The sequence below is a fragment of the Solanum pennellii genome, chromosome 7, assembly GCF_001406875.1.
Source record: "Solanum pennellii chromosome 7, SPENNV200".
Classification (NCBI taxonomy): domain Eukaryota; kingdom Viridiplantae; phylum Streptophyta; class Magnoliopsida; order Solanales; family Solanaceae; genus Solanum; species Solanum pennellii.
The window spans coordinates 226,806-249,470 of NC_028643.1; the positions used below are offsets into that span (position 1 = coordinate 226,806).

General features: G+C 35.2%; 6 protein-coding genes across 6 annotated transcripts; 2 read left to right on the top strand and 4 right to left on the bottom strand.

Moving 5' to 3' along the window:
• Positions 1-231: 231 nt before the first annotated feature.
• Positions 232-5,105, bottom strand: LOC107026386 (ATPase 8, plasma membrane-type-like). Its single transcript, XM_015227339.2, has 13 exons — positions 4,822-5,105; positions 4,558-4,677; positions 4,360-4,458; positions 3,752-3,889; positions 3,342-3,656; positions 2,915-3,241; positions 2,691-2,810; positions 2,474-2,596; positions 2,292-2,396; positions 1,386-2,210; positions 1,137-1,310; positions 863-1,045; positions 232-768 (listed from the first exon to the last, which is right to left on the bottom strand). Exons 1-13 carry the CDS (start codon positions 4,870-4,872, stop codon positions 493-495), a joined length of 2,856 nt encoding a protein of 951 aa, XP_015082825.1. The 5' UTR covers positions 4,873-5,105; the 3' UTR covers positions 232-492.
• A 764-nt stretch (positions 5,106-5,869) lies between these two features.
• On the bottom strand, positions 5,870-8,230 carry LOC107024133 (60S ribosomal protein L39-3). The gene is made up of 3 exons (XM_015225032.2): positions 8,077-8,230; positions 7,888-7,991; positions 5,870-6,156 (listed from the first exon to the last, which is right to left on the bottom strand). Exons 1-3 carry the CDS (start codon positions 8,077-8,079, stop codon positions 6,108-6,110), a joined length of 156 nt encoding a protein of 51 aa, XP_015080518.1. The 5' UTR covers positions 8,080-8,230; the 3' UTR covers positions 5,870-6,107.
• Positions 8,231-8,803: 573 nt separating this feature from the next.
• On the top strand, positions 8,804-13,868 carry LOC107024466 (DCN1-like protein 4). The gene is made up of 9 exons (XM_015225453.2): positions 8,804-8,932; positions 10,200-10,281; positions 11,169-11,243; positions 11,344-11,380; positions 12,045-12,128; positions 12,223-12,283; positions 12,410-12,516; positions 12,714-12,779; positions 13,369-13,868. Exons 1-9 carry the CDS (start codon positions 8,851-8,853, stop codon positions 13,462-13,464), a joined length of 690 nt encoding a protein of 229 aa, XP_015080939.1. The 5' UTR covers positions 8,804-8,850; the 3' UTR covers positions 13,465-13,868.
• Positions 13,869-16,034: 2,166 nt separating this feature from the next.
• On the bottom strand, positions 16,035-17,153 carry LOC107024704 (collagen alpha chain-like). The gene has a single exon (XM_015225689.1). It carries the CDS (start codon positions 17,151-17,153, stop codon positions 16,035-16,037), a length of 1,119 nt encoding a protein of 372 aa, XP_015081175.1.
• A 368-nt stretch (positions 17,154-17,521) lies between these two features.
• Positions 17,522-18,536, top strand: LOC107024706 (class V chitinase CHIT5-like). Its single transcript, XM_015225690.2, has 2 exons — positions 17,522-18,367; positions 18,505-18,536. The coding sequence occupies exons 1-2, from the start codon at positions 17,560-17,562 to the stop codon at positions 18,534-18,536; spliced, it is 840 nt and encodes a 279-aa protein (XP_015081176.2). The 5' UTR covers positions 17,522-17,559.
• Positions 18,537-18,741: 205 nt separating this feature from the next.
• LOC107024651 (nod factor hydrolase protein 1-like) lies at positions 18,742-20,422 on the bottom strand. Its single transcript, XM_015225645.2, has 2 exons — positions 19,210-20,422; positions 18,742-18,980 (listed from the first exon to the last, which is right to left on the bottom strand). The coding sequence occupies exons 1-2, from the start codon at positions 20,300-20,302 to the stop codon at positions 18,955-18,957; spliced, it is 1,119 nt and encodes a 372-aa protein (XP_015081131.1). The 5' UTR covers positions 20,303-20,422; the 3' UTR covers positions 18,742-18,954.
• Between the last annotated feature and the right edge of the window lie 2,243 nt (positions 20,423-22,665).

Consider the following 22,665-nt stretch of genomic DNA (forward strand, 5'->3'; position numbering starts at 1 on the left):
TTGAGATTATACATTTTGCATCTATATTGTTACGATTAAAATCTTAAGAACAATATGTATAATGTATCTTTTCTTCTCTATTTCTTTTTGTGTGTTTTCTTTTTATTAGACTTGTTAAATTTAGTATTTTATGAATTTCTGCTTGTATTTTTATTTCAGCTCATCATTCCAACGGATCTATAATAATTTATATGGGACACACGTGCAAGCCGAAACGAGTAGAAAAAAAGATATAAGAAGGAGCAATATATCTCATTGAAATTTAAAAATTGTGGAGACAAAACAGATTTGGCCTAGAAAAATAAAATTTAATACGTACGATATATAATAACTACAAAGATAAAATAATTACTAGTAATTACAATATGCACAGCTAGCCTTTGTTCTTCAGTCAAATGCTATAATCTTCATCCAACAAAAATGCCAGCTGCAAAACTGTCCTTTCTTGTGTGGAGAAAAATTTACGTTGAATTGATTTCAACTTGNATTTCTTTAGACAGTGTAGTGTTGTTGAATGGTTTCAATATCTAGTCCCTTTAGCTTGACAACTGATTCAACATGTCCCTTAAGTGTGTGGAGCTCCCTCAACCTTGCAACTTCAGCACGACGTTTAGCTTGTTCAGCAATCTCAGACAGTTCCCTGTAGTTCTTGTCGTTGAATAGGCCAGCGGCTTCAGGTGTCTGGAGACCATGAAGTGTACGTTGAGCTAGAGCCCATTGTGCTTCCCTCTCACCCCTTCCATAGTCCTTCTTGGTTGTGAAGGCAGTCTAAGGTATTCGAAAAACATATATACTAATTAGTCAAGAACTGAATTCAATGAAAATTTTATATATGTTATGGTAATTTGTTGCTTGTGTTTACCTTGTTTTGGATCATTGTGTCCCATGCCCTTCCACTCAATCCGAAACGGATGATGAATTTAAGAACATCTTGAGGTAAGTAGGTAATAATAGTGTAGACCCAGATGACTGCTGCCCATCCCCAGCCAACTCCCTTGATCCTGGCGAATTCCCAGTCTGCATATACAGCAAGCACTGTTGCAACCTGAAAGTTATGAATTTTGGTTAGCTGTATATTCAAATGGAGTACTTTTAAGTCGAATAATTCATTCAGGTTGTCGTATTACAATACTCACCAATTGGGCTGCAAAGAAAGCTCCTACGAGCATAAGGCCAGGACGTTCCACAAAAGACCAGCTTCGTGACCTGGTAACGAAGATGAGAGCTTGACTGATGATACTCACTTGAAGGTAAAGTGCAGCTGTAAGCTCATATGGAGAGTTTCTGATTGATCGAACATGGAAGTTTTCCTGCATGAACATGAAGATTTTGTTAGTGTATTTTCATTTTGTGTTTCATGTTAGGGGGAGAATCTTAATACTTACAGTGAAGAAATCAGTGTCAGCTGCAAGGTAGAAGAACACAACAGTCATGACAGCTTGGTAGGTTCCGAGGACAATACCAGTGGCGAAGATTTCATTGAGTTTCCATGAGTCGGGCAATGGAGATGGCACAACCCTGTCCTTAGAGATGGTCATGATGGTTCCATCATTGAGTATGGCAATGATAAGGACCATGAAGGGAGAGAAGTCAAACTTCCAGATAAGGGCAATGAGCATGAATCCCATCACAACACGAATTGTGATGGAAACTGCATAGATTGTGTAGTTCTTCATCCTCTGGAAGATGGCTCTGCTTGTCAACACAGCGCTCACAATGACACTAAGACCTGGCTCAGTCAAGACGATATCAGATGCACTCCTAGCAGCGTCTGTTGCATCATCCACAGCAATACCAATGTCTGCCTTCTTGAGTGCTGGTGCATCATTCACTCCATCTCCTGTCATACCACAGATGTGTTTCCTATCTTGGAGCTTCTTCACGATCTCGTATTTATGCTCTGGGAAGACTCCAGCAAAACCATCTGCCTTTTCAATTAGCTCATCGACAGGAATTGTAGCAATGGTTGCATCCTTGTGCTCTCCAAGAAGAGCTGAAGAAGGATACATGTTGGTTCCCATGCCAAGCCTACGTGCAGTTTCCTTACCGATGGCAAGCTGGTCACCGGTGATCATCTTGACAGCAACACCAAGTTCAAGAGCTTTGCGGATAGTTTCAGCACTGTCGTGCCTTGGGGGATCAAAAAGGGGCAAAAGGCCAACAAATTCCCAAGGTGATCCTTCACTTTCCTTGCTCTTCTCAGGTACAGTCTGCATAAATGCCACGTAATCATAGTTAATTCACAACAATCATTGATATGTTGAATTGATCCAAACAAGTTAATTGCTTACCTGTCTTGCCAAACCCAAGGAACGAAGGCCACGGTTGGCATAGTCATCAATGATATCTAAGGCCTTCTTCTTGATATCTCCCTTGAGATCACAAAGTTCAATAATCTGGCGAAAAATGGCATGTGAGATGACATGCACTGAAAATACATGAAGTAAAGGGAAATATGGAAACACAATCTCACTTGTTCGGGAGCTCCTTTGCTAGCCCTGTGCCAGTTTCCTTTGTCATCGATATAGGTAATGGCTGTACGTTTTTCAACTGGATTGAAAGGCAAGAAGTGAACCTCTTGGATGCCTGCTCTTGCCTGCAATGTAACAAATAAAACATAAATGGTCAGTTTACAACTTCTTGGAATAGTGAAAAATGTACTAATCCCACCTAACAACAAAACATATTACCTCCTTAGGATCACCCAACATGTTAACGATACAAGTATCAATAGCATCCTGGTTTTCGATCCTGGAAGCCCTAGCACCAAGCAACATAACGGTATCCTTGTCTGCATCTTTAGGGAAAACCTACAACCACCATTAGGCATAAATAATGTTTTAGCCTTCATGTTTTCTCAGATGAAACTATTACAATCGTGATAAAAAGGTATAACATTGTCCTGATTACCAACCTCAATCAGGTTTTTGTCGACAGTGAGCTTGTTGAGGGTGAGGGTACCGGTTTTGTCACTGCAAAGAACATCCATACCAGCCATTTCTTCAATAGCAGTCATCCTCTTTGTAATGGCACCTTGTTGTGCAAGCCTATGAGATCCAATAGCCATGGTCACAGACAAGACTGTTGGCATGGCAATTGGGATACCTCCGATGAGCAGCACAAGCAAGTTGTCGATTCCATCTCTGTAGTTACGCTTCTGAATTGGGTACATCACTACTATCTCAATCACCATTCCCACAGCAATAGAGCAGATACAGAAGTTTCCAATGGCAGTCAACACCTATAATTAATCATTATCACAATCCAAATCCAAAATTTAGCAACCCCCATAAGACACCAAGTGATTTTTCAAATTTATATCACAAAATCATTTCTTTTACCTTCTGGAAATGGCCAACATTGTTTGTGCTGTCTACAAGATGAGCAGCCTTTCCAAAGAAAGTGTGAACACCAGTGGCAATGACAACTGCCTCGATTTCTCCTTGCTTGACAGTGGAACCAGAGAAAACCTCAGCACCAGGGAACTTTGTCGCGGGCAATGACTCACCGGTGAGAGCAGCCTGATCAACCTTTAAAGGATCACCCTCGAGAAGACGAGCATCGGCTGGGACGATATCTCCCAACTTAATGCTAATTATATCACCTGGAACCAAGAGTGATGCCTCCTCTTCTGACCATTTTCCATCTCTCAAAATCTAGGATCAATAACATCAATAAATACATTGAGGACTAAAACGTCAGATGAAATTTAAATCCTGTATTCGCCACTGGATAATGGATTATGGGGTACCTTAGTTTTGGGAGCAAGATTAGCCATAAGGGCAGATGCAGCATTTCCTGCACTGTTTTCTTCAATAAAACTGATAGTAGAGTTGATGATGAGCAATACTGTGATACCAACGAAATCTGGCCAATCTGGTGGCTTGCCCTGCAATTTATTTTTCAAGATTTCACCATTACTAAATCAAAAACTATTTGGCCATTTCAATATGAACATACAATTGTGCTGGAGCAATAAGTGCTCCTCTTTCTATAACCAGAGGCTTATGTTCGAGCCTTAGGTATGAAAGTCCTTTTTACCCCAATGTGGACTTTCGGATTTAGTCCCGCCCCAATATGGGAAGTTATCTTTATTAGAGAGTGTTTACCCCTCAATGTGAAACTTTCCGACACGAATTAGGATTTGGTCCGGTCCTGATACGGAAAGTCGTGTTCATTAAGAAGCGTATTAACCCTCAATGATGGGACTTCTCGACACGAATCCGGATCTAGTTCCTTCTTGCTAATGGAAGTCATATTTACTAAGAAACATTTGCGACTTTTGGAGGTGAATTCGAATTTAGTCAGACTAAAAGTGAAAAAAACGTAAATATGAAAAATAAGTAAATTTGTAATTACTCCTCCATTGGCCAACACAATAGCCATGATAGCAGCACACTCCATAACCCATGAGAGAGGATTCCACATGAACCCCAAGAATTTGAGAAGCTTGTTCTCCTACAATAAATTAAAATCATAGGTAATAATTAATACACATACTCAAGATTTTATCAAAAAAAGTAAAATATGAAGATTTTAATAAATAATAATAAGTACTTTTTTCTCTTCAAGTTTGTTGGGGCCAAAAATTCCAATTCTTTTTTGGCCCTCAGCAGATGACAATCCTTCTTTGCTACATTTTAGCTGCTGGAATACTTCCTCCACTGGAATGTTTTCCTGTAACAATCATTCAATCCCACATTTAAAATTTTTATACCGTCGATGTATATTACTTATGAATAAGAATATATCTATATAACTCACTAACGTCAAAAACTGAATGCCTTTACTTTTAATTATAAAAAAAGAAATGTAACTTACAAGGTCAATTTGCTCATTCTTGATATCTTCTAAAGATAAATTAGACGCCATGATGTTGTTAATAATTTATCAAGAGAAGCAAAAAAAAATAAATTTATTTAACACATGAAAAGATGACAAAGAGTGTTTTGTTATATATATATATATATAATTTTTTTATTTTTTTTTTAATGGAGAGAGACTTATTTGGCAAAAACAAATTTTGCTCTCTTGTCTCTCTCCAATATTTTTTTTTGGTGTTTTATCACTAAAAACTATTTACTTTTCTTGGAAACTCAAATTACAACAAAACGGCTGTTTTTCGTCTTTCTTAAGTCCCCTTTTATAGACCAATTTCTATGGTACCTTTGAAATGTCTATAAAAAAGGAGAAATCATCAAGACATTTTCCCCCCTTAAAAGATGGATCACCTTACAATAATTATTTTTAAAAAATTTAGTTACCATTTTATTGGTCATTTTGTTTTGTGCTTTTTCTCCTTGTAATTTCTTATCTGCCTTTGTTGTTTGTTAGGAAAAATTGACTTCATTTCTTTCACTACAAAATAACTAATAGAGTACTAGAATATTTTGTTTTTGGTCTGTTATTGATAATACCTAAAAGAAAGGGAAATTAGTATAAATTGAATTTGATTTAATATACATACTACGTGAGTAATTTTAATATATTATAGTAGGTAATTTGTTGTATTTTTTGGTTAAGTCTCACTTATTATAAACTATCACTAGCTATTAGTTTTATCTTTTTTCGTGTCAAATTGCAAGTTTCTTTCTTGTTTTGTCCCACATAATTGCGATGAACAGAAGTTTGAAGTTGACTAAAATGTTGAGTTAGTTGAATGATTCAACATTTTCAGAAAGTTTTTGCTCATGGATCTGGAAACTCTATTTATAAAGTTTTTTTTAGAAAGGAAAAAAATGGGCTAACATACACGAAAATCAAAAGGATTGCGTAAATAAACCATAAAAAATGGTTAAACCATACGCAATGCTTCCATGACACATTCCACATGAAAAATTTCAACAGACAAGTCTAGTACGCGATCAAAAACGAGAATCCAGTGCACCAATTCCAATTCTAAAAATGCATCAATCAAAGCATAGTAGATCCAAAAATATTCATTCAATACATAAAATCAGCTCCAAAATATTTTACGAAAACATCTGTAGAAATCAACTCTACGAGATTTCGTTTCAGAAATAAGCTCCTACTAAACAAGAAGGTAAGTAACCAAAAAAACATAAATTTTTCAATGGAACCTTGAAGAGAACTACAAGCCATCCACCTCAAAATCCTAACTTGGTACGCCTCCAGTGCCTGCGCTTGGCGTTGTACCTTAAAGACACAAAACACAACTTCTTAGCCCCAAAATTGAAAAAAATTACAAAGACAAGTGAATACCCACAGCTCCCTAGCTAACACCAAAATTAACACTGCAAAAAAAAAGAACCTAAAATGCAAGAATAAAGTTAATAACACAACTTCGTAGCCCCAGATTAAACACAATACACAAAAAGGAACCAAAAAATACAAAGAGAATAGTGAATACCCACAACTTCTTATACCCAAATTAACACAATTACCCACAACCTCTTTAGCCCCGAAATCAACACAATATAATAAAAAAGAACCTAAATTTGCAAGAGGAAAGTCAATATCCAGAACTTCTTAGCCCCAAAATCCACACAATACACAAAAAAACGACAAAGATAGAAGTGAATACCCACAACTCTGTAGCCCCAAAATGATCACAACATATAAAAAGAAACCCAAAAATGCAACTTTTTTTTGGTAATTATAGGGAATTTCATTACCAAGATAATCAAGCACAAAGAAAACAAAAAAGCTAGACAACAGGACAAATTCTTGGTTCTAAAGTAAATTCTTTTAACCCTTCTAGTAATTTGCCTTGCAAGGTGACCGTTGCTGATTCACATGGGCACACTACTCCTCTGCTTCTTTTATTTGTTCAGCTAGCAACGTAGTTAAGTAAAGACAGGCCACTAGCTAGCTTAGGCATCAGACAGCTCAAAAAGTACCCATCTTGACTCACTAGTCCCATAATAGCAGCTGACATACATTTTCTTCCCTTAGAATACAACTTGATTCCTTCCATGCCATACATTGTAAGTTCATCAAGACAGGGCCACAAGACTGATAATACAGCTTTGCTCTATTGATTTTAAAATAATTCCCATCCTAGCACATTCCCCTGACCAGCTTCAACTAGGTCTTGTAATATACCTTGGCAATTCAACAATTTGGAAAAAACAGGTGTCCAGTAGTTTAATCAGCTCATTAACATAGAGGGTAGAAAGATCCTACATCTACTCCCCCATTTGGCAATATGTCTATAGTGTAAAGACGCAGTATACACAACTTCTTAGGCCCAAAATTAACACAAAACACAAACAGGACCTAATAAAGCAAGAGAAAGGTTTTTTTTTTATAATGAACCAACCTATGACCAAAGAAATATGAGTTTGTCACTCCTTTTCACAGGATTTTATTACCAAACAAGATACTCAAGCACAAAGGGGAAAAACTAGACAACTAGACATAGTCTCAATTCCTACATAGGCACCCCTACTCCACTACTTCTTTTGCATGTTTAGCTAGGATAGTAGACTAATTAAAAACAGGATAGTAGCTAACTTAGGCTTCGACAAGCTCAAAAGTACACACCTTGGATCACTAGTTTCATAATTGCAGCCAAAGCTCCAGACAGGGTCATACAACAGATAATAGAGCTTGTTCTATTGGTTTTATTTATAATGAGTTCCATCCTAGCATATTCCTCTAGCCATTCCCAACTAAGTCTTGCAATACATTGCCAGTTCAACACCTTATGCCAAATATGATCTGCTAAAGGTACTACATCTACTCCCCAGTTGAGAATTCAGTTTTTTTAGTGTGAAGACACATAACACACACCTTCTTAGTCCCAAATTAACCACAATACATAACAAACGAACCAAAAATATAAAAAGAGAACCACAACTACTTATCCCCAAAATTAACACAATAAACAAAAAAGTAACCTTTACAAAGTGAAAAGTGAAATACCTGATGGTGTTATCGGTCCTCATGCGGATCCAGTAAGGAATAGGCCTGTTCTGCCTCTGCTTCTTCGCCAGCTTCTTCTTGATCATGAAAGACTTGTGGGACGGCTACACACACCAAAAAAGGGGCAAATTCAACAAAAATTGTGAGGTACTGTATTCATAATGAGGTTAACAGGGAAAGGAATCTTACCATTTTCACGATCGGCGGCGACTTCCTCCTCGGAGATGACTGCTGCTGGTGAAGTTAGAATTTGAGGATTTGTAGAAACCCTAGTTTGCGGTTTTTTATAATGGGTTTCTCGGAGGTGTAATGGGCAAAAACGAAGCCCAATTAGAGAAAAGAGTTTGGGTCAGATATGTAAAGCCCAATAATGATATTTATCAGAAGGCTCAAAGCCCATTTTGGAGTTTCTTTTTTTTTAAAAAATTATAATTACACACCATTTATCTAATTAATCTCGAGATAAAATGCAAAATCAAAACAAGAAAATTTGATACTTATTTTCTGCCTTTGTAGTTTGGTTCATCATCCTCAACTTCTAACATCTCCACTCATACTAATACTTTTGTACAACTTATCTCAATAACTCAATAATCTTTACGTAATCTAACGCACATTTTTAAATTCACGAAATTACATTTTAAATTTATAATCACCTCAAATTAAATATATTGCACGATTCTATAAAAAAATTAAGATAATCAAAAATGTAAAAGGATACTCTCGTACTTTATTTTTTTAAAAAACAATAATTTAAACCATAATTTTTATTTTTCACACTTCATAATTTATACTTTTTGCTTTTTTGTTTATCCTAGTTGGCAGTCCCTACCCCCAACCCCCTCCTCCTACCTACCCCCACCCGCACTCTATACGTTATATATATATATATATATTGAACATTCTCTGGACGCCAAAATCCTCTCAAACCCCTCTCTGCTGAGCTTTCAAAATTGTAGCAAAATGCCTCGAGCATCAAAGAGAAAATCTGACACACCCAAATCTACTTCTGTCAAATCTGCTCGCTCGGAGTCTATCACAACTGGTAAATTCTTGTGTTTTTTTTTTTGGCCCTTTGTGATGTATCTTATCTATGTGATTAGTTGTTGGTATTGTTCATTTGAATTTTTTTGATTCTTTTTTTTTGGGGGGGTTTGTTTCTTAGTGATGAGGGGTATTTTAAAGTTCAAATTTTGTTTAATGAGTTGGGGCTAATCTAGATTTTGGAGCCTTGAAATGGGATTTGGGGATTTGGGTATCAAGAATAAGAAAAAAATTACTTTTTTGCACTTAAAGGGTGTGGCTTAGCTGGTAATGAAGAGGGTAAGAGATGCGCGCAAGCTAGGGACGATGCCACTTTTGTTATTAAAAAAAATGAATTGAGTGTTTTTGGGTTGTTGCATTGATATCAAGTGGCTATTTTTCTATATTGGAAAACAAGATGAGTGGGTTGGATGTAGAGAAGGCACACAAGGGCGTGGTCTAGTGGTCAATGAAGTGGGTGAGAACTGTGGGCTTTTGAGGTTCAAATTTCAGCAGAGACAAAAACCATTTTTTTACATCTGTCGTAGGCTTTGGTGGATAGAATTATCTAGTATATGTATTGCATTTAAAATCAAGTGGTTTTGGAATAAAATGGGCCTGAATGGATATAAAGGATTGATAGAGCTGAGTTTGAAATTTGAGTCTTAGTTGAATAATTGATCTATACTAAGGGAGGTGTTGGATTCTTTTGCCGATCTTAGATAAGTATGTGCCTCACCATGTATACTGTGATTGGAATTTCTAAAGGAAGTATAAGATTCAACCTGCATTGTTTTTCTTAATCCCTAGTTTGGATACATCTCGAAATTAGGTAAATTAAATGTTCGAAGACACAATGCAGATAAATACTCTTTTAATCGAGTTTTTGTAGGCTTGTTTGAGATAAAATTTGTAGCTTTCTCTCTAGCTCTGCCCATGTCCTAAATCTATATTTGAATAGATATATTTATCATGCTTCAACTTCAGTAGTCCCAAATTGTTTCTGTTTTGGATGTTCCACCATATAAATGTTGTCTATCTTAATTTGCAAGTTCTGATCCAATTTCTGCCCATCTTTTTATGAAATTTTGTTAACAATGTTGAAGACCAAGCGATGTGGTGTTTTGACTTTAAATAATGTTTCTTTTTTCATGAAATATATTTTTTCTAGCTGGATGTTTGCAATTTTCTATTTCTTTTTATTTTCTCCTCTTTATGGTCAACGTGTTTCAGTTATATTTACTTCGCCTTGACCTATAGTATCCTGAAAGATTCGTTGTTCTACTCAGCTTCAAGCAAGACTACGAAGTTTGGATTGTCCGTTGATAATCTTTTTCAGAAGTATGCCAATAAGCTGCTAGGCATGATCGAGTGAGTTCCTTTTTTCAATAGTTAATCTATTGTTCCTATGTTTCTTTTCATGAACTTTGTGATTAAATGGTATGTATAGAGCAACTCTACAAGTTATTTTTCCAAGTTTTTCCACTTTACCAAACTAAGTTGCATATATGCTGATTGTTTTGATCCATATTTACCTAGCTGAACAGTGGATATATGATCATCCCCAGGGTCATACACATGGTTAACATAGTCTTTCTTCTGTGCATATATCTTCTGTAGCTACAGGAGTTGTTTGTTTCTTCTGCAGTTCTGCTACTGCAAAAGTTGAGCGAATGTCAATGTTCATATGTTTCATGTGAATGGGTTGTTAACTAGCATAGAATTTACTCATATAAAACAAATACCAACATTAAACTATAATGGAAGTCACTGTGTGTTTTACTATTTGTTGCTCTGATTGGATCATATCACTGAGGGAAATTCTATGAGCAGGAAACGGTTTGGTGGTTTTAATTCCTTAATACTTCGAATTTTTCAACGGTTTCTACCAAGTTGCTATACCATTTATTTCCATGCTAAAGGTCATTGCTATCAATACAAATGCCTAAAAGAACTGATTTGATGGAAGTGATAGCTGAAAATTATGTCATTCTTAGGATTTTATCTGGCAGTATCTTGTTTTGATTCGTAATTTTGTGAAACCAAGCTTGCTTAAAATGGATGTGCTTGATTAGCAACATTAATATGGTCTACTCGCATCAAGTAGTTGTTGGTCCTGTCAACTAGGCATATTAGCTTACTGTAAAACTTTATAGTTCCTTTGAATATCAGACTTACCTCTTATTATTTTCTTCTTTTAGCACAAGTAAAGGAATTTGGAATCTTTGTTAAGCTTCTGTTTGTTTTTGTGTGCACAGTCCAGAGGGGATTGAGGCACTTTGCTCAGATCTCGGAGTAGACTATACAAATGTCAAAATTTTGATGCTCGCTTGGTAAGCCATTTTTGTCAATATGTGTCTATGTGATCAATAATTTATTTTAAGGAAATGTTGTGTTTCTTAATCTATATAACTCACTGTTCACATGGATCAGGAAATTGAAAGCTGAAAAGCAGGGATATTTTACTCAGGTAAGATACTGCTATTTATTTGTTCAGCTTCCTCTTGAGTATAAACTAGGGGTTGCCAAATTAACCCATAAGAACATGATCTGCACTACCTGTTCAAGTTTGGTCTGATCATTGACACTGTCATTTATTAGCTCAACCTATTTCAAGCCATCTGAAAATTGAGCTTGATATGCACTCCAAATTGACATAAAAATCTCGCTAATATATTTTCAAAAATATATTCTTTATTTGATATGTTATATATAGTCATAATAAAGGACAAAATAGTGTTATTAGGCACTTAAAAAGTTATAAAAGAACAAAAATGAAACTAGAACATACTAAGAGTTGGGCAGCTTGGGATATGACCCGGGTTTTAGCCTATTTTTAGCACAAGTAACTTGTGGGCAGGTAATCCAGCCCAATCCACCCATTTTGACACCCCTAGTATAAGACATTTCAATGTGTTCTCTTTTGTGATGTATTCACTAGGATGATGTACTGTTATAATTGTCTGGTGGTTGATCCTTTTCTGATTGTCAGTGTTTTGCTTTGTTCTTTTTGTTGATACAACTACATTCTCATTCGAGTTGACTTTAGCATTTGCTCTTGGATCAATATAGTGCATTTTTCCTCTGTGACTTATTTAGTTCCTCTGTGTCGGAAAATCTTTTCTAATTGTCAGGATGAATGGAGAAAAGGTTTAAAAGATCTCCAGGTTGATACGATTAACAAATTGAAAAAAGCCCTGCCAAAATTGGAAGCAGAGGTATGTTGTTGTCAGCTCTTTGGTTAACTTAAGTAGGATAATTTTGCAAGATCTAATGCTCATGTAGATGACCTTGGATCATTTACATATTCAGGTTATGATGCCTGAAAATTTTGAGGATTTTTATTCCTACGCCTTCCGTTACTGCCTTACTGGTAAGCTTCTCTTTAATAAACAAATATGTAGCCTATTAGGTTTCATATTTTTTTGGATGTTTATGTCGCATTAATCTCTATTAAGCTAGAACATTTACTAATATGTGCCTGGTTTGTCTTTCTCAGAGGATAAGCAGAAGTGTGTGGACATCGAGAGCATTTGTCTACTGATTGATCTTGTTCTGGGGCCCCAATTTCGTGCTCAGGTTGACTCATTTAGTGAGTTTCTCAAGGTAGGTACTCACTTACATGTTGTGAATATCTTTTGGTATCACATATGCGTATTTATGATATAATTGCCCGAAGGGCGCTAGTGTTTAGGCTTATAAACTGTTAGGAAAATTAAGTTATAACAATGATGTTAGTTTTTAATTTTTCATATGTTATTATATTTGACAGCGCTGATTCTATGTCTTTTCCTTCCTACTAGAATCAGACTGATTATAAGGTGATCAACGTGGATCAATGGATGAATTTTCTTCGATTTTGTCAAGAGGTAAACTATTTACGTTATATAATTAATTCTAGCTTAGAAGGAAATATGGTTCGTGAAGCTCATATAGCCGACACCGACTTAAAATATGTTCCATGTCTGCCTCTCTTTTCCTATTTTCGCTTTTGTTGGATTCTCCTTGGCATTTTCTAGTTTGCATTTTTTATTTGGCTGTCAATGACCTAAGCACTATATAAACACCAATCTCAAACTATGTAATTCAGGGCGATATGATTAGACGAATGGAACCAAATTGAAACTTATGCCAAACATTGAGGACCATCCAAATAATTTTATTCTATATTGCCCACTTCTCATCTACCGAGTATTATGCAAATGCTAATCTAGTAGAACAAAAGACTTCACTTTACCTTTCTGGATCCTGCTTCTTTTGTTTCTGTCAACTAATTTTCGTACTATGATCAGACGCATACAGGAGCACCAATAATGGTACCTTTTGGTAAAGGGGGTTCAATTGAATCCCCTTAGCCGAAAAATTGTGCTGTGGAGAAAGGGTAGAAATAATAATTTTCTTGTATCGGATCTCTTTGACATAGGTCTAATATCTGGCCATTCTTTTGTATTTTTGAAGGTTAGCTTTCCAGACCTTGAAAACTATGATCTCGACCAAGCATGGCCTGTGATTTTGGATAATTTTGTTGAGTGGATGAGAGAAAAACAAAAGTGATCTCCGCTGTTGAGTTCTTGTAAATGCTAACGAAAAGATTTTGAAGTGTGTGCACGGGACTTTTGCTTGCACGATTCATAACAGCTGCACCATTCAGCGGGAGGCTGGTTTTCTTTCTGCTACAGAACTACAAGCCTGAGGAGGGTTCAACACATTTCTGTCGAAGGGGATATACTAAAAATTTCTTCCTTGAAGAACGCTTGTAAGAACCTTTTTAATTTTTCGTCTTAGTTACAAACAAAATGTAGCTGCTATTTTTTCTTTGTCCAACTTCTTGATTTTGGAATTTCACTAGTAACATAGTGATATGGATCATTTGATCCTTATATGGTAGTCATACATGTGAATGGAGGTTAAAAAAAACAATATGTTGAAGTGAAATTGAATGTGGTTTATTTGTTACACTTTGCTTTTGAGACAAAATCTCTCAATATTTCTAATTCAGCACATATAGACTTGTTAGTTGTTACTTGCGTTGAGGGTCTTCCAATATTACTTGCATACACGTCAATTTTTTCCAGAACTCATTTGTGTAGTTAAACTGAGTGTGTTCTTGTTGAGCACATAAAATTGATCATCAAAGTAGATCTATATATTTATTTGAGCCTCATAAAAGTACAATGATAATTAAAAAAGTAACAAAAACAAAATATTTACAATTGATTATTGGGAGGACATGGCTTTGTGCAATAGCAAATGGAGTTACTACACTCTCCAAATTGAAAGCCCTCACTTTGGCAAGCACTTGTACACTTTGCTTGTTCTACACATGGTCCCTTGAATGTTTTGCTTTGCTCTTGACAAATATTTGCCTCCGTTATAATTTAAAAAAATAAAATTAAAATAAACAAGTAAATTTGATTAATTCAGATTCATGCCGCGTAAGATTCATATTCTCCATATATTAGATTCAAGATCTCAATGAAGGGATGCATTCGACCATATGTATCTCAACTAGTTTTATTTTTCAGCCCATATGATATTTCATATTTGTATTGTGATTTAATTAAGTTGAATTAACATGTTTTTTTATTTTTAAAAGCTCAAACTCGATACATATAAATAAAGACGATGAAATCCTGAATAACCTCGTCATAACTGATATTAATGATTTGCGATATAGTTGATTAAATGATATATAAAAAATATTTTTTTTTGATCTCTTAACATTCTTGATTGGTAAAGAAAGAATAAAGTAAAGTGATTAATATACCTGTATTTCCCATGAAAAATAGCACAAGAAGAAACACAAGTTTAAACAAAGAGAAAGAGGCTGCCATTTTTCTTTTTGGTTATGATTTCTTTAAAAATGTAATTTTGATAATGAAAATGATGAAGCACCATGCTTATCTTATATAGTATTAAGAAATAATTAACTTACTATAATTAATGAGATTATGTTTAATTATTTGGATAGTAAATCTTTTTATGTTCAAGGACTTTCCATCCCTCTAATTACGATACTGTTACTATTTAATTTAATTTCTTTCAAATTTTCTTTTTTTGAGATTCTAATTTTTTTTTAATAAAAAAAACATAATATACAAATTTGAACACATCCTCCTTAAACTATTATCAACAAGTCTAAATAATACCACTTTAATTTTTTCATGAGACGGAGATTTGAAATCCAAAACATATAATAAAGCTAGAGATAAGTCTCATCGTACTAGAATATTTCAACAATCACTTTCTTGATCATTTCTAAAAAGAAATCAAATCAATTAAGTCATATTTTTCAAATGTCGGAATCAAGGCAAATCAATTAAGTCATATTTTCAGATGTTCAAACAAATTCAATTCAATCAATTCGATTTTTCAAATATTGTTAGAACCAAAATTAAATCAATTAAGTTGATTTTTTTTTCGCTTTGATTTTTTATTATTATGAAGTATATGATAATTATGCTTTTAAACAAATTTATATTCCAACACTATTAAATCAAATATTCTTTAAGAAAAAAGGAAATATATTTCATCAAGTTATATATATGTAGCAGAATTCGTGATGACATTTAAACTAAACAATGACGATTAATTAGAGAACTACTAATTATTTTTAAATATGAAATAAATTATTAGCATTATCAAAATAAAAAAGTAAAAAGTAAAAGCAAAAGATTCGATATTACTAAAAAACAAACACCTAAATTACGAACCTATTATCTTCCTTAATTCTAACATATAATAACCACATTGTTGGTCTAACAATGTTTTGTTTGCTAAAATTGGAGAAATTAATATACTTGACTATGATAAAGCTGGCCTAGTAAGATCCAAAATCAAATTAGAATAATTAAATTTTGTGTGACATAGATATATAGATATGTCGATAAAATCAGAGGTTTTAACAATATTGTTACATCAATGTAATTATTATAACAAAAACATGACAAACAAATAATGTAGTTACCAAGGATAGCACATTGGCACTTTCTGTTTTTATTTTCTCATCTAGTTTTATTATATATAGTTTATATAAATCTCATTTTATGTTATTGTTGGTGAAGAAATAGTGACTAATAAAATATGGTTGCACTACAAATGTTTTTGGTTGTTGTTGCTAATTTTCATGTGTGTTTTTCATCAACTCCTATTTCTGTGTCTCCTTCACCTTTGTCTGGTACAATGCCACCCTTAATCAGGCCTCTACTCCCGTCGCGCTTTGCACCATCTGAGATGCCTCCATTTCCAGGCGCTAGACCACCTTCTGTTCCAGGCTCGTCTAGTTCACCGTCCTTACCTCTAATTCCAGGCTTACCTATACCATCACTGCCTCCATTTCCAAGCACTAGTCCATCGTCCCCGCCTTTAGTTCCAGGCTTACCTATACCATTTCCAGGATCACCTTCTTCACCATCCTCGCTAATTCCAGGCTTACCTATACCATTAGTGCCTTCAGTTCCAGGATCACCGTCCTCACCTCTAATTCCAGGCTTACCTATACCATTAGTGCCTTCAGTTCCAGGATCGCCTAGTTCACCATCCTCGCCTCTAATTCCAGGCTTACCTATACCATTAGTGCCTCCATTTCCAGGATCACCGTCCTCACCTCTAATTCCAGGCTTGCCTATACCATTACTGCCTCCATTTCCAAGCGCTAGTCCATCATCCCCGCCTCTAATTCCGGGATCGCATAGTTCACGGTCCTCGCCTCTAATTCCAGGCTTTCCTATACCATCAATACCTCCATTCCCAAGTACTAGTCCATCATCCCCACCACTAGTTCCAGGCTTACCTATACCATTCGTGCCTTCATTTCCAGGCTCGCCTAGTTCACCGTCCTCACCACTAATTCCGGGTTTGCCTATACCATCACTACCTCCATTTCCAAGCACTAGTCCATCGTCTCCGCCTCTAGTTCCAGGATTCCCTATACCAATTGTGCCTTCATTTCCAGGATCTCCTAGTTCACCGTCCTCACCTCTAATTCCGGGCTTGCCTATACCATCACTTCCTCCATTTCCAAGCACTAGTCCGTCATCCCCACCTCTAGTTCCGGGCTTCCCTACACCACCTGAGCCTGCATTTCCAGGATCACCTAGTTCACCATCCTCACCTCTAATTCCAAGCTTGCCTATACCATTACTGCCTCCATTTCCAAGCACTAGTCCACCATTCCCGCCTTCCAATCCGATCTTCCTTGTACCATCTATGCCTCCATTTCCAGCCACTAGTCCACCGTACATACCTGTAACACCCCCCTCTGTTTCTGTTCCCTATTTCAGTCCACCCTCACCATCCAAGCCTTTATTTCCTATCTTTAGTCCACCAATGATGCCTCCAACTCCAGCTCCAGCTCCTTTTCCACTATCTATGCCTCCGATCCCTGCCTCAATACCATATCCCGATACACCTGCTCCTGCTCCTGGACCAGCGCCTCCGCTTTCTGGCATCAAAGGTGCATATTGGCCTTCGTGGGTAGCTGAAAAAGCTACTCCATCAAGCATCCCTACTGCTTATTTCACCCACATTTTCTATGCGTTTGTTGTGCCTGATAATACATCATTCCAATTGCTCATAGGCCAAGTTGACGAGCAAACAATGATAAACTTCACATCCGCCATCCATTCCCATAGCCCTGCAACAAAGGCCATGCTATCGATAGGAGGAGATACAGGTTCTCCAGTACTCCCTAGTATGATGAGTTGCCAAGATAATCGTGCTGCATTCATCAAATCAACGATCAATGTATCCAGAAATTACGGCTTTGATGGCCTTGATCTTGATTGGGAATTCCCTATCAAATCAGAAGACATGCTCAATCTAGCATTGCTCCTCAAAGAATGGCGCCTCGCCATCAACATAGAGTCACTAGCTTCCTCTAAGCCTGCACTAATCTTGTCTGCTGCTGTTTACTTCTCTCCAAACCTTCTCTTATCGGGTATAACTTATCCCACAGAAGCTCTAAGCAACTATCTTGATTTCTTGAGCCCTATGTGCTATAACTACCAAGGTTCTTGGGACACTTCAGCAACTGGTGCTCCAGCCTTGTTGTATGATAAGTCTAGCAATATTAGCACGAGCTACGGAATTTCAGCCTGGAAACAAAATGGGGTTCCTTCAACAAAGTTAGTCATGGGAATTCCCTTATATGGAAATACATGGGAATTGAAGGATCCAAATGATCACGGAATCGGAGCTCCTGCAGTAGGAGTTGGTCCTGGAAGTCACGGAGAAATGTCGTATGATGATATAGTAACATTCAATTCAGAAAACAATGCATCTGTAGTATACAATAATGAAACAGTTTCAACATATTCATATTCTGGAACAAATTGGATTGGATATGACGATACGAACTCCATCAGCGCCAAGATCAAGTATGCTAAGGCTCAGGGTCTTGGTGGTTACTTTTTTTGGGCACTTGGCTCTGACAGCAACTGGACTCTTTCAAGAACAGGTAAACTAACAAAATGGTAACTAACCAGTTATATACAGTGTATATATATAACTTAAATCGGTAGATATATGTCACATTATTTTTTTGCATAATCAGCATACTGTTGAAAACTTAACAATTGATCATAATGATTTCAGCTTCTATGGCATGGGATCATGATGAAAGCTGAGGTGCAGCCACACAGTCTATACTCATCGATCAATGGATCATTTGATTGAGTTTATTTGATATACTTTCTCCATTTCTATTTACACTTGACACTCGAATCAGTACTAAGACGAATTATGATTTATATTTGATGCATTTCTTGTTGTTCTTTTTGGGAAATTTTAACAAAATTGGAAGTTGAGAATGAAATATTGTAACAACAACTGAACTAGACAAGTACAAGTTTCTAAGTTGAAAGTTTGTATTCTCTCTTACACTTGAAATAAACGTTATTAGCTGAAAAGTACATATAACTAAATGGTACAACATATATATATAGTGCATAAATAAAAAGAAGATGAACTATTCAGCTTCAATACACTTTCACAAACAAAATATATATAAGTTCAAAGGAAGAGTCCTTTTCCCCCCTTCATCTCTTAGGAAATAATCCATGATTGCTTAGCTACACAATAAGAAAAAGAACAAAGTGAGTACACGTAAAAAATTGTGATTTAGCAACAATCAATATGCTACATCTTTTAGCAAGATTTAACTTATATACTGCAACAACACAAGCAATTTTAGTCATGTTATAACTAATCTCACTTATTAAGAAAATTCTTGACACTGTCAATGTATACGAGTTGAATATTACATTTTTCGTAAAATAACATGTAAAGCAAGTTAATTACCTGTTGTTGATATTTTCCAATCTTTATCACCAGCAACAGCCCAAAAGAAGTAGCCTCTAAGTCTTTGTGATTGAGCATAGTGTAACTTCATTGCAACAGAGTTAGTGTCATCAAAGCCAATCCAAGAAGTTCCAGCCACAGAATAAGCAGAAACAGTAGCAGAATCATATACAACTTTAGCATTGTTTTCCTCATTGAATTTCTCAATTTCCCTATAAGTTAATGTCCCTTCATCACCAGGACCAACACCAACTGCTGGTGCACCAATTCCATCAACATTTGGATCTTTCAGTTTCCATGTCCTACCATAAAGTGGCAATCCCATTATCAATTTACTTCTTAAGGCCCCTGCTTTGATCCAAGTACTTAGTCCATAACTTGTACTAACATTACTCTTCGTGTCGAATAATGCTGCTTGTGCACCAGTTGCAGATGTATCCCATGATCCACGATAATCGTAGAACATTAAGTTGATCCAATCCAAGTTCTTGTTAATTGAAGGTACAGGATATGATCTAAACTCACCCCATAAGAAGAAGTCAACAGAGAAGTAAACAGCTGCTGTGATCAAAAGCTGTGGCCTTTTTGTAGCCAAAGATTCTTTCTTAACCTCAACCCTCCATTCATCTAATAAAATCGCGAAATTCTCCATGTCCTTTTTGTTCTGAGGGAATTCCCAGTCAAGATCAAATCCATCAAATCTATATTTTCTAGCTACCTCTATGCTAGATTTTATAAATGACAAACGAGAGACAGATGTTGATGCCATACGCGAGAACCTAGCTGGTCCTTCACCTCCTCCCCCAACCGAAAACAGTGTCTTGACAGACGATCGAAGGGTGGAGGTGAAGTTGAAGAGGAGTTTGGATGTTTCATCGTCAATATCGAATTTAAATGTTGTGTTGTTTGGCACAAGAAATGCATAGTAGATGTGAGTGAACAAAGATGTGTCTATGGATGATGGTGGGAAAGTTGAAAATGCCCATGAAGGGTAATATGCACCTTTGACACCTTTACAGTGAGGATTTGCCATCACATCAGAACAAAGGGCAACAAAAAACACAATACATGAACATAACATAATATTAGCCATTTTTATTGATACAAGATCATATGTTTGTTGCTTTAGTTTCTTCTCTATTTATAGGACAAATGGAGCCTTTATAAAAAGTCTAAATAACATCATAATTGGCTGTTTCTATTTGTCCACAAGGCATGAAAAATATGACTTGGTATGTGTGGATGGAGTTGAAGATTACCTAAAGGAATTGGTATTAAAAAGTTGATATTTTTGACTGGTTACTTATTATAGTATTGTTCCACTTCTTAATGGAGTTAATGCCTTTTGACTCTCGCCGATTCTTACACTGAAGTCTGATTAAATTTTATTGTTGGGAGCATTGATCGAGCCACCTTAGGGGAATGGAGTTACGAACACGCTCTTAGTCGGATAATGTTAGCTATTATGAGCGTATATTTAATTTTGCATTCCCTTGACAAAACATAGAAAGAAAATTTGTACACTCTTCACTAAATTACTAACTCCACCACTCATTGAAGGTAAAATGCTCTCTAACAAAAGACGACTTCATTTTCAGCTTTAACCCTTAATTAAATCTTGATTCATACCGAAAAGTTCGCATTTTATATCAACGACTCCATATCTAAATCTCAAACTTTAAACATTTGATTAAGAATGGAGGAGTAATTACTACTTCGCCAGATACCTTCTGACTAATTCAAACTCTAGAAGATCATCATTTGATTTTAATATAAGTCAAAAGACGAAAAGTTGTTAATAAGATTTCCCTTAGGATAATTGAATTTTGACAAGCACCTAATACAGTTGTCCACTCGAGACGTTATTATTAGCTATTCATATGGTTACAAATATAAGGATATAAACTATACTCGTTATCGTAGGTCAACTTAATTGCTCGGAAAATTATATTACACATTTGAATCGAAAATGAATGAGTAATGGATCGAGGAGATAGGCATTGGCCCCTCTCTTGAATTACTCTCGCGTATTGATCGTGTGTTTTTCACCATTCGACATATTTCATCTTTATTCACTCGGTAACTCTCCATCCAATCCACTACCACCCCACTACCCTACCCTTCGCTAACATCTTTTCATAGGTTTGTCTAAATTATATATACAAATACTTTAAGATAATATTTTTTTTTACATTTAAAAAAAAAACCAATTATTTTCCAATAAAAACACACCCTTACAAGCTTAAGTTTATATAATGGAATATATTGAGATCTACCTTGATTCTTAAGTAGCTTTCTTCACTTTGCTATCTTTATTTTATGAAAAATGATGAATGGTTTATATTAAAAAAAATATATTTTTTGGATCTTACGCCATCACCTTTAACCCAACTTATTATAGCAATTATAAAATAAATGTAGTTTTATAGACTAATAATGTACTTTTTTTATCATATCACCTAAATATAATTGCTATAAAAATCTTTTTTACAAATGAGATTAATAACCTAAAAACTAAAGTAAACAGACTAATAAATTGCATTATAGTGTACAAATTCTTTACGTTGTTGTTAGGGATGGACAAAAACTTGCATTAATGATTTCACTTTAAACTTAGTGACAATAATTTAAACCTTAGTTAATTTAATATATAACGATTTTTAATTTCGGAACTAAAATCTCAAACACATACTCTTTAAATTGTAAATTCATCTCTAATTATTATTACGCGTATAAGTTAAATTCTTTTAAAATTGTAATGTAATTGACCTTTCTCACCTCAATGCAATATGCCCCATGAAGTAAATGGAGAGATAAGAAAAATTAAAAGAACATAATTTAATGGATATGGTCCACATAACCACCAAAGTTTTCATCAATGGCTTGGTCATAGGTTGAACATTTTAGATATAAAATATGATTGAAAATTTAAAATCTTAGAATTTAGAACATTTTAGTTTTTTTTTTCAATAATATTGTTGACTTGGTCTAATTATTTTGTACCAAGGATTAAGGTGTCATTTGGCATTGGATACAGTGGCAAAGCTAGATTTTTTTACTAAAAAATATTAAGATAAATTTTAAGAAGAGACTAAAGAGTATCAATATGTAATCTTAATGTATATACATAAACAATATTTTAACCTAGTTACATAAAATAATTTTTTAATAAGGGAGTGTCGATTGACAATCTACATGTAGATCCGTCATTGATCAAAAAAATTAATAATGCAGAGTTTAATTTAAATATACTCGAAGAAATGATAAGATATCGCAAATTGTTAGTTGAATTCAACCAAACGATCCCATAAAATACTAAGGCAAATCTTGTTATCGTGATGTTGAGTCAATCTCGCCATAAAATGATGAAGCCGCCCTTATTATATAATGCCTTCTATTATTTAAAATATAAGGCCTTAATGGCACTTTTATTATTTATTTTATATAATATATATA

Coding starts and splice junctions, on each gene's coding strand:
- LOC107024466 (XM_015225453.2), top strand. CDS start 8,851: ATGCCTCGAGCATCAAAGAGAAAATCTGACACACCCAAATCTACTTCT. Junction 8,933..10,199: donor CTCGGAGTCTATCACAACTG/GTAAATTCTTGT, acceptor TGTTCTACTCAG/CTTCAAGCAAGACTACGAAG. Junction 12,780..13,368: donor TTCTTCGATTTTGTCAAGAG/GTAAACTATTTA, acceptor GTATTTTTGAAG/GTTAGCTTTCCAGACCTTGA.
- LOC107024651 (XM_015225645.2), bottom strand. CDS start 20,302: ATGGCTAATATTATGTTATGTTCATGTATTGTGTTTTTTGTTGCCCTT. Junction 18,981..19,209: donor TTGGAAAATATCAACAACAG/GTAATTAACTTG, acceptor CTTATTGTGTAG/CTAAGCAATCATGGATTATT.
- LOC107024704 (XM_015225689.1), bottom strand. CDS start 17,153: ATGTACGGTGGACTAGTGGCTGGAAATGGAGGCATAGATGGTACAAGG.
- LOC107024706 (XM_015225690.2), top strand. CDS start 17,560: ATGCTATCGATAGGAGGAGATACAGGTTCTCCAGTACTCCCTAGTATG. Junction 18,368..18,504: donor CTGGACTCTTTCAAGAACAG/GTAAACTAACAA, acceptor TAATGATTTCAG/CTTCTATGGCATGGGATCAT.
- LOC107024133 (XM_015225032.2), bottom strand. Junction 6,157..7,887: donor AGGACCGATAACACCATCAG/GTATTTCACTTT, acceptor TGTGTCTTTAAG/GTACAACGCCAAGCGCAGGC.
- LOC107026386 (XM_015227339.2), bottom strand. CDS start 4,872: ATGGCGTCTAATTTATCTTTAGAAGATATCAAGAATGAGCAAATTGAC. Junction 3,657..3,751: donor ATCTTGCTCCCAAAACTAAG/GTACCCCATAAT, acceptor TATTGATCCTAG/ATTTTGAGAGATGGAAAATG. Junction 769..862: donor ACACAATGATCCAAAACAAG/GTAAACACAAGC, acceptor CGAATACCTTAG/ACTGCCTTCACAACCAAGAA.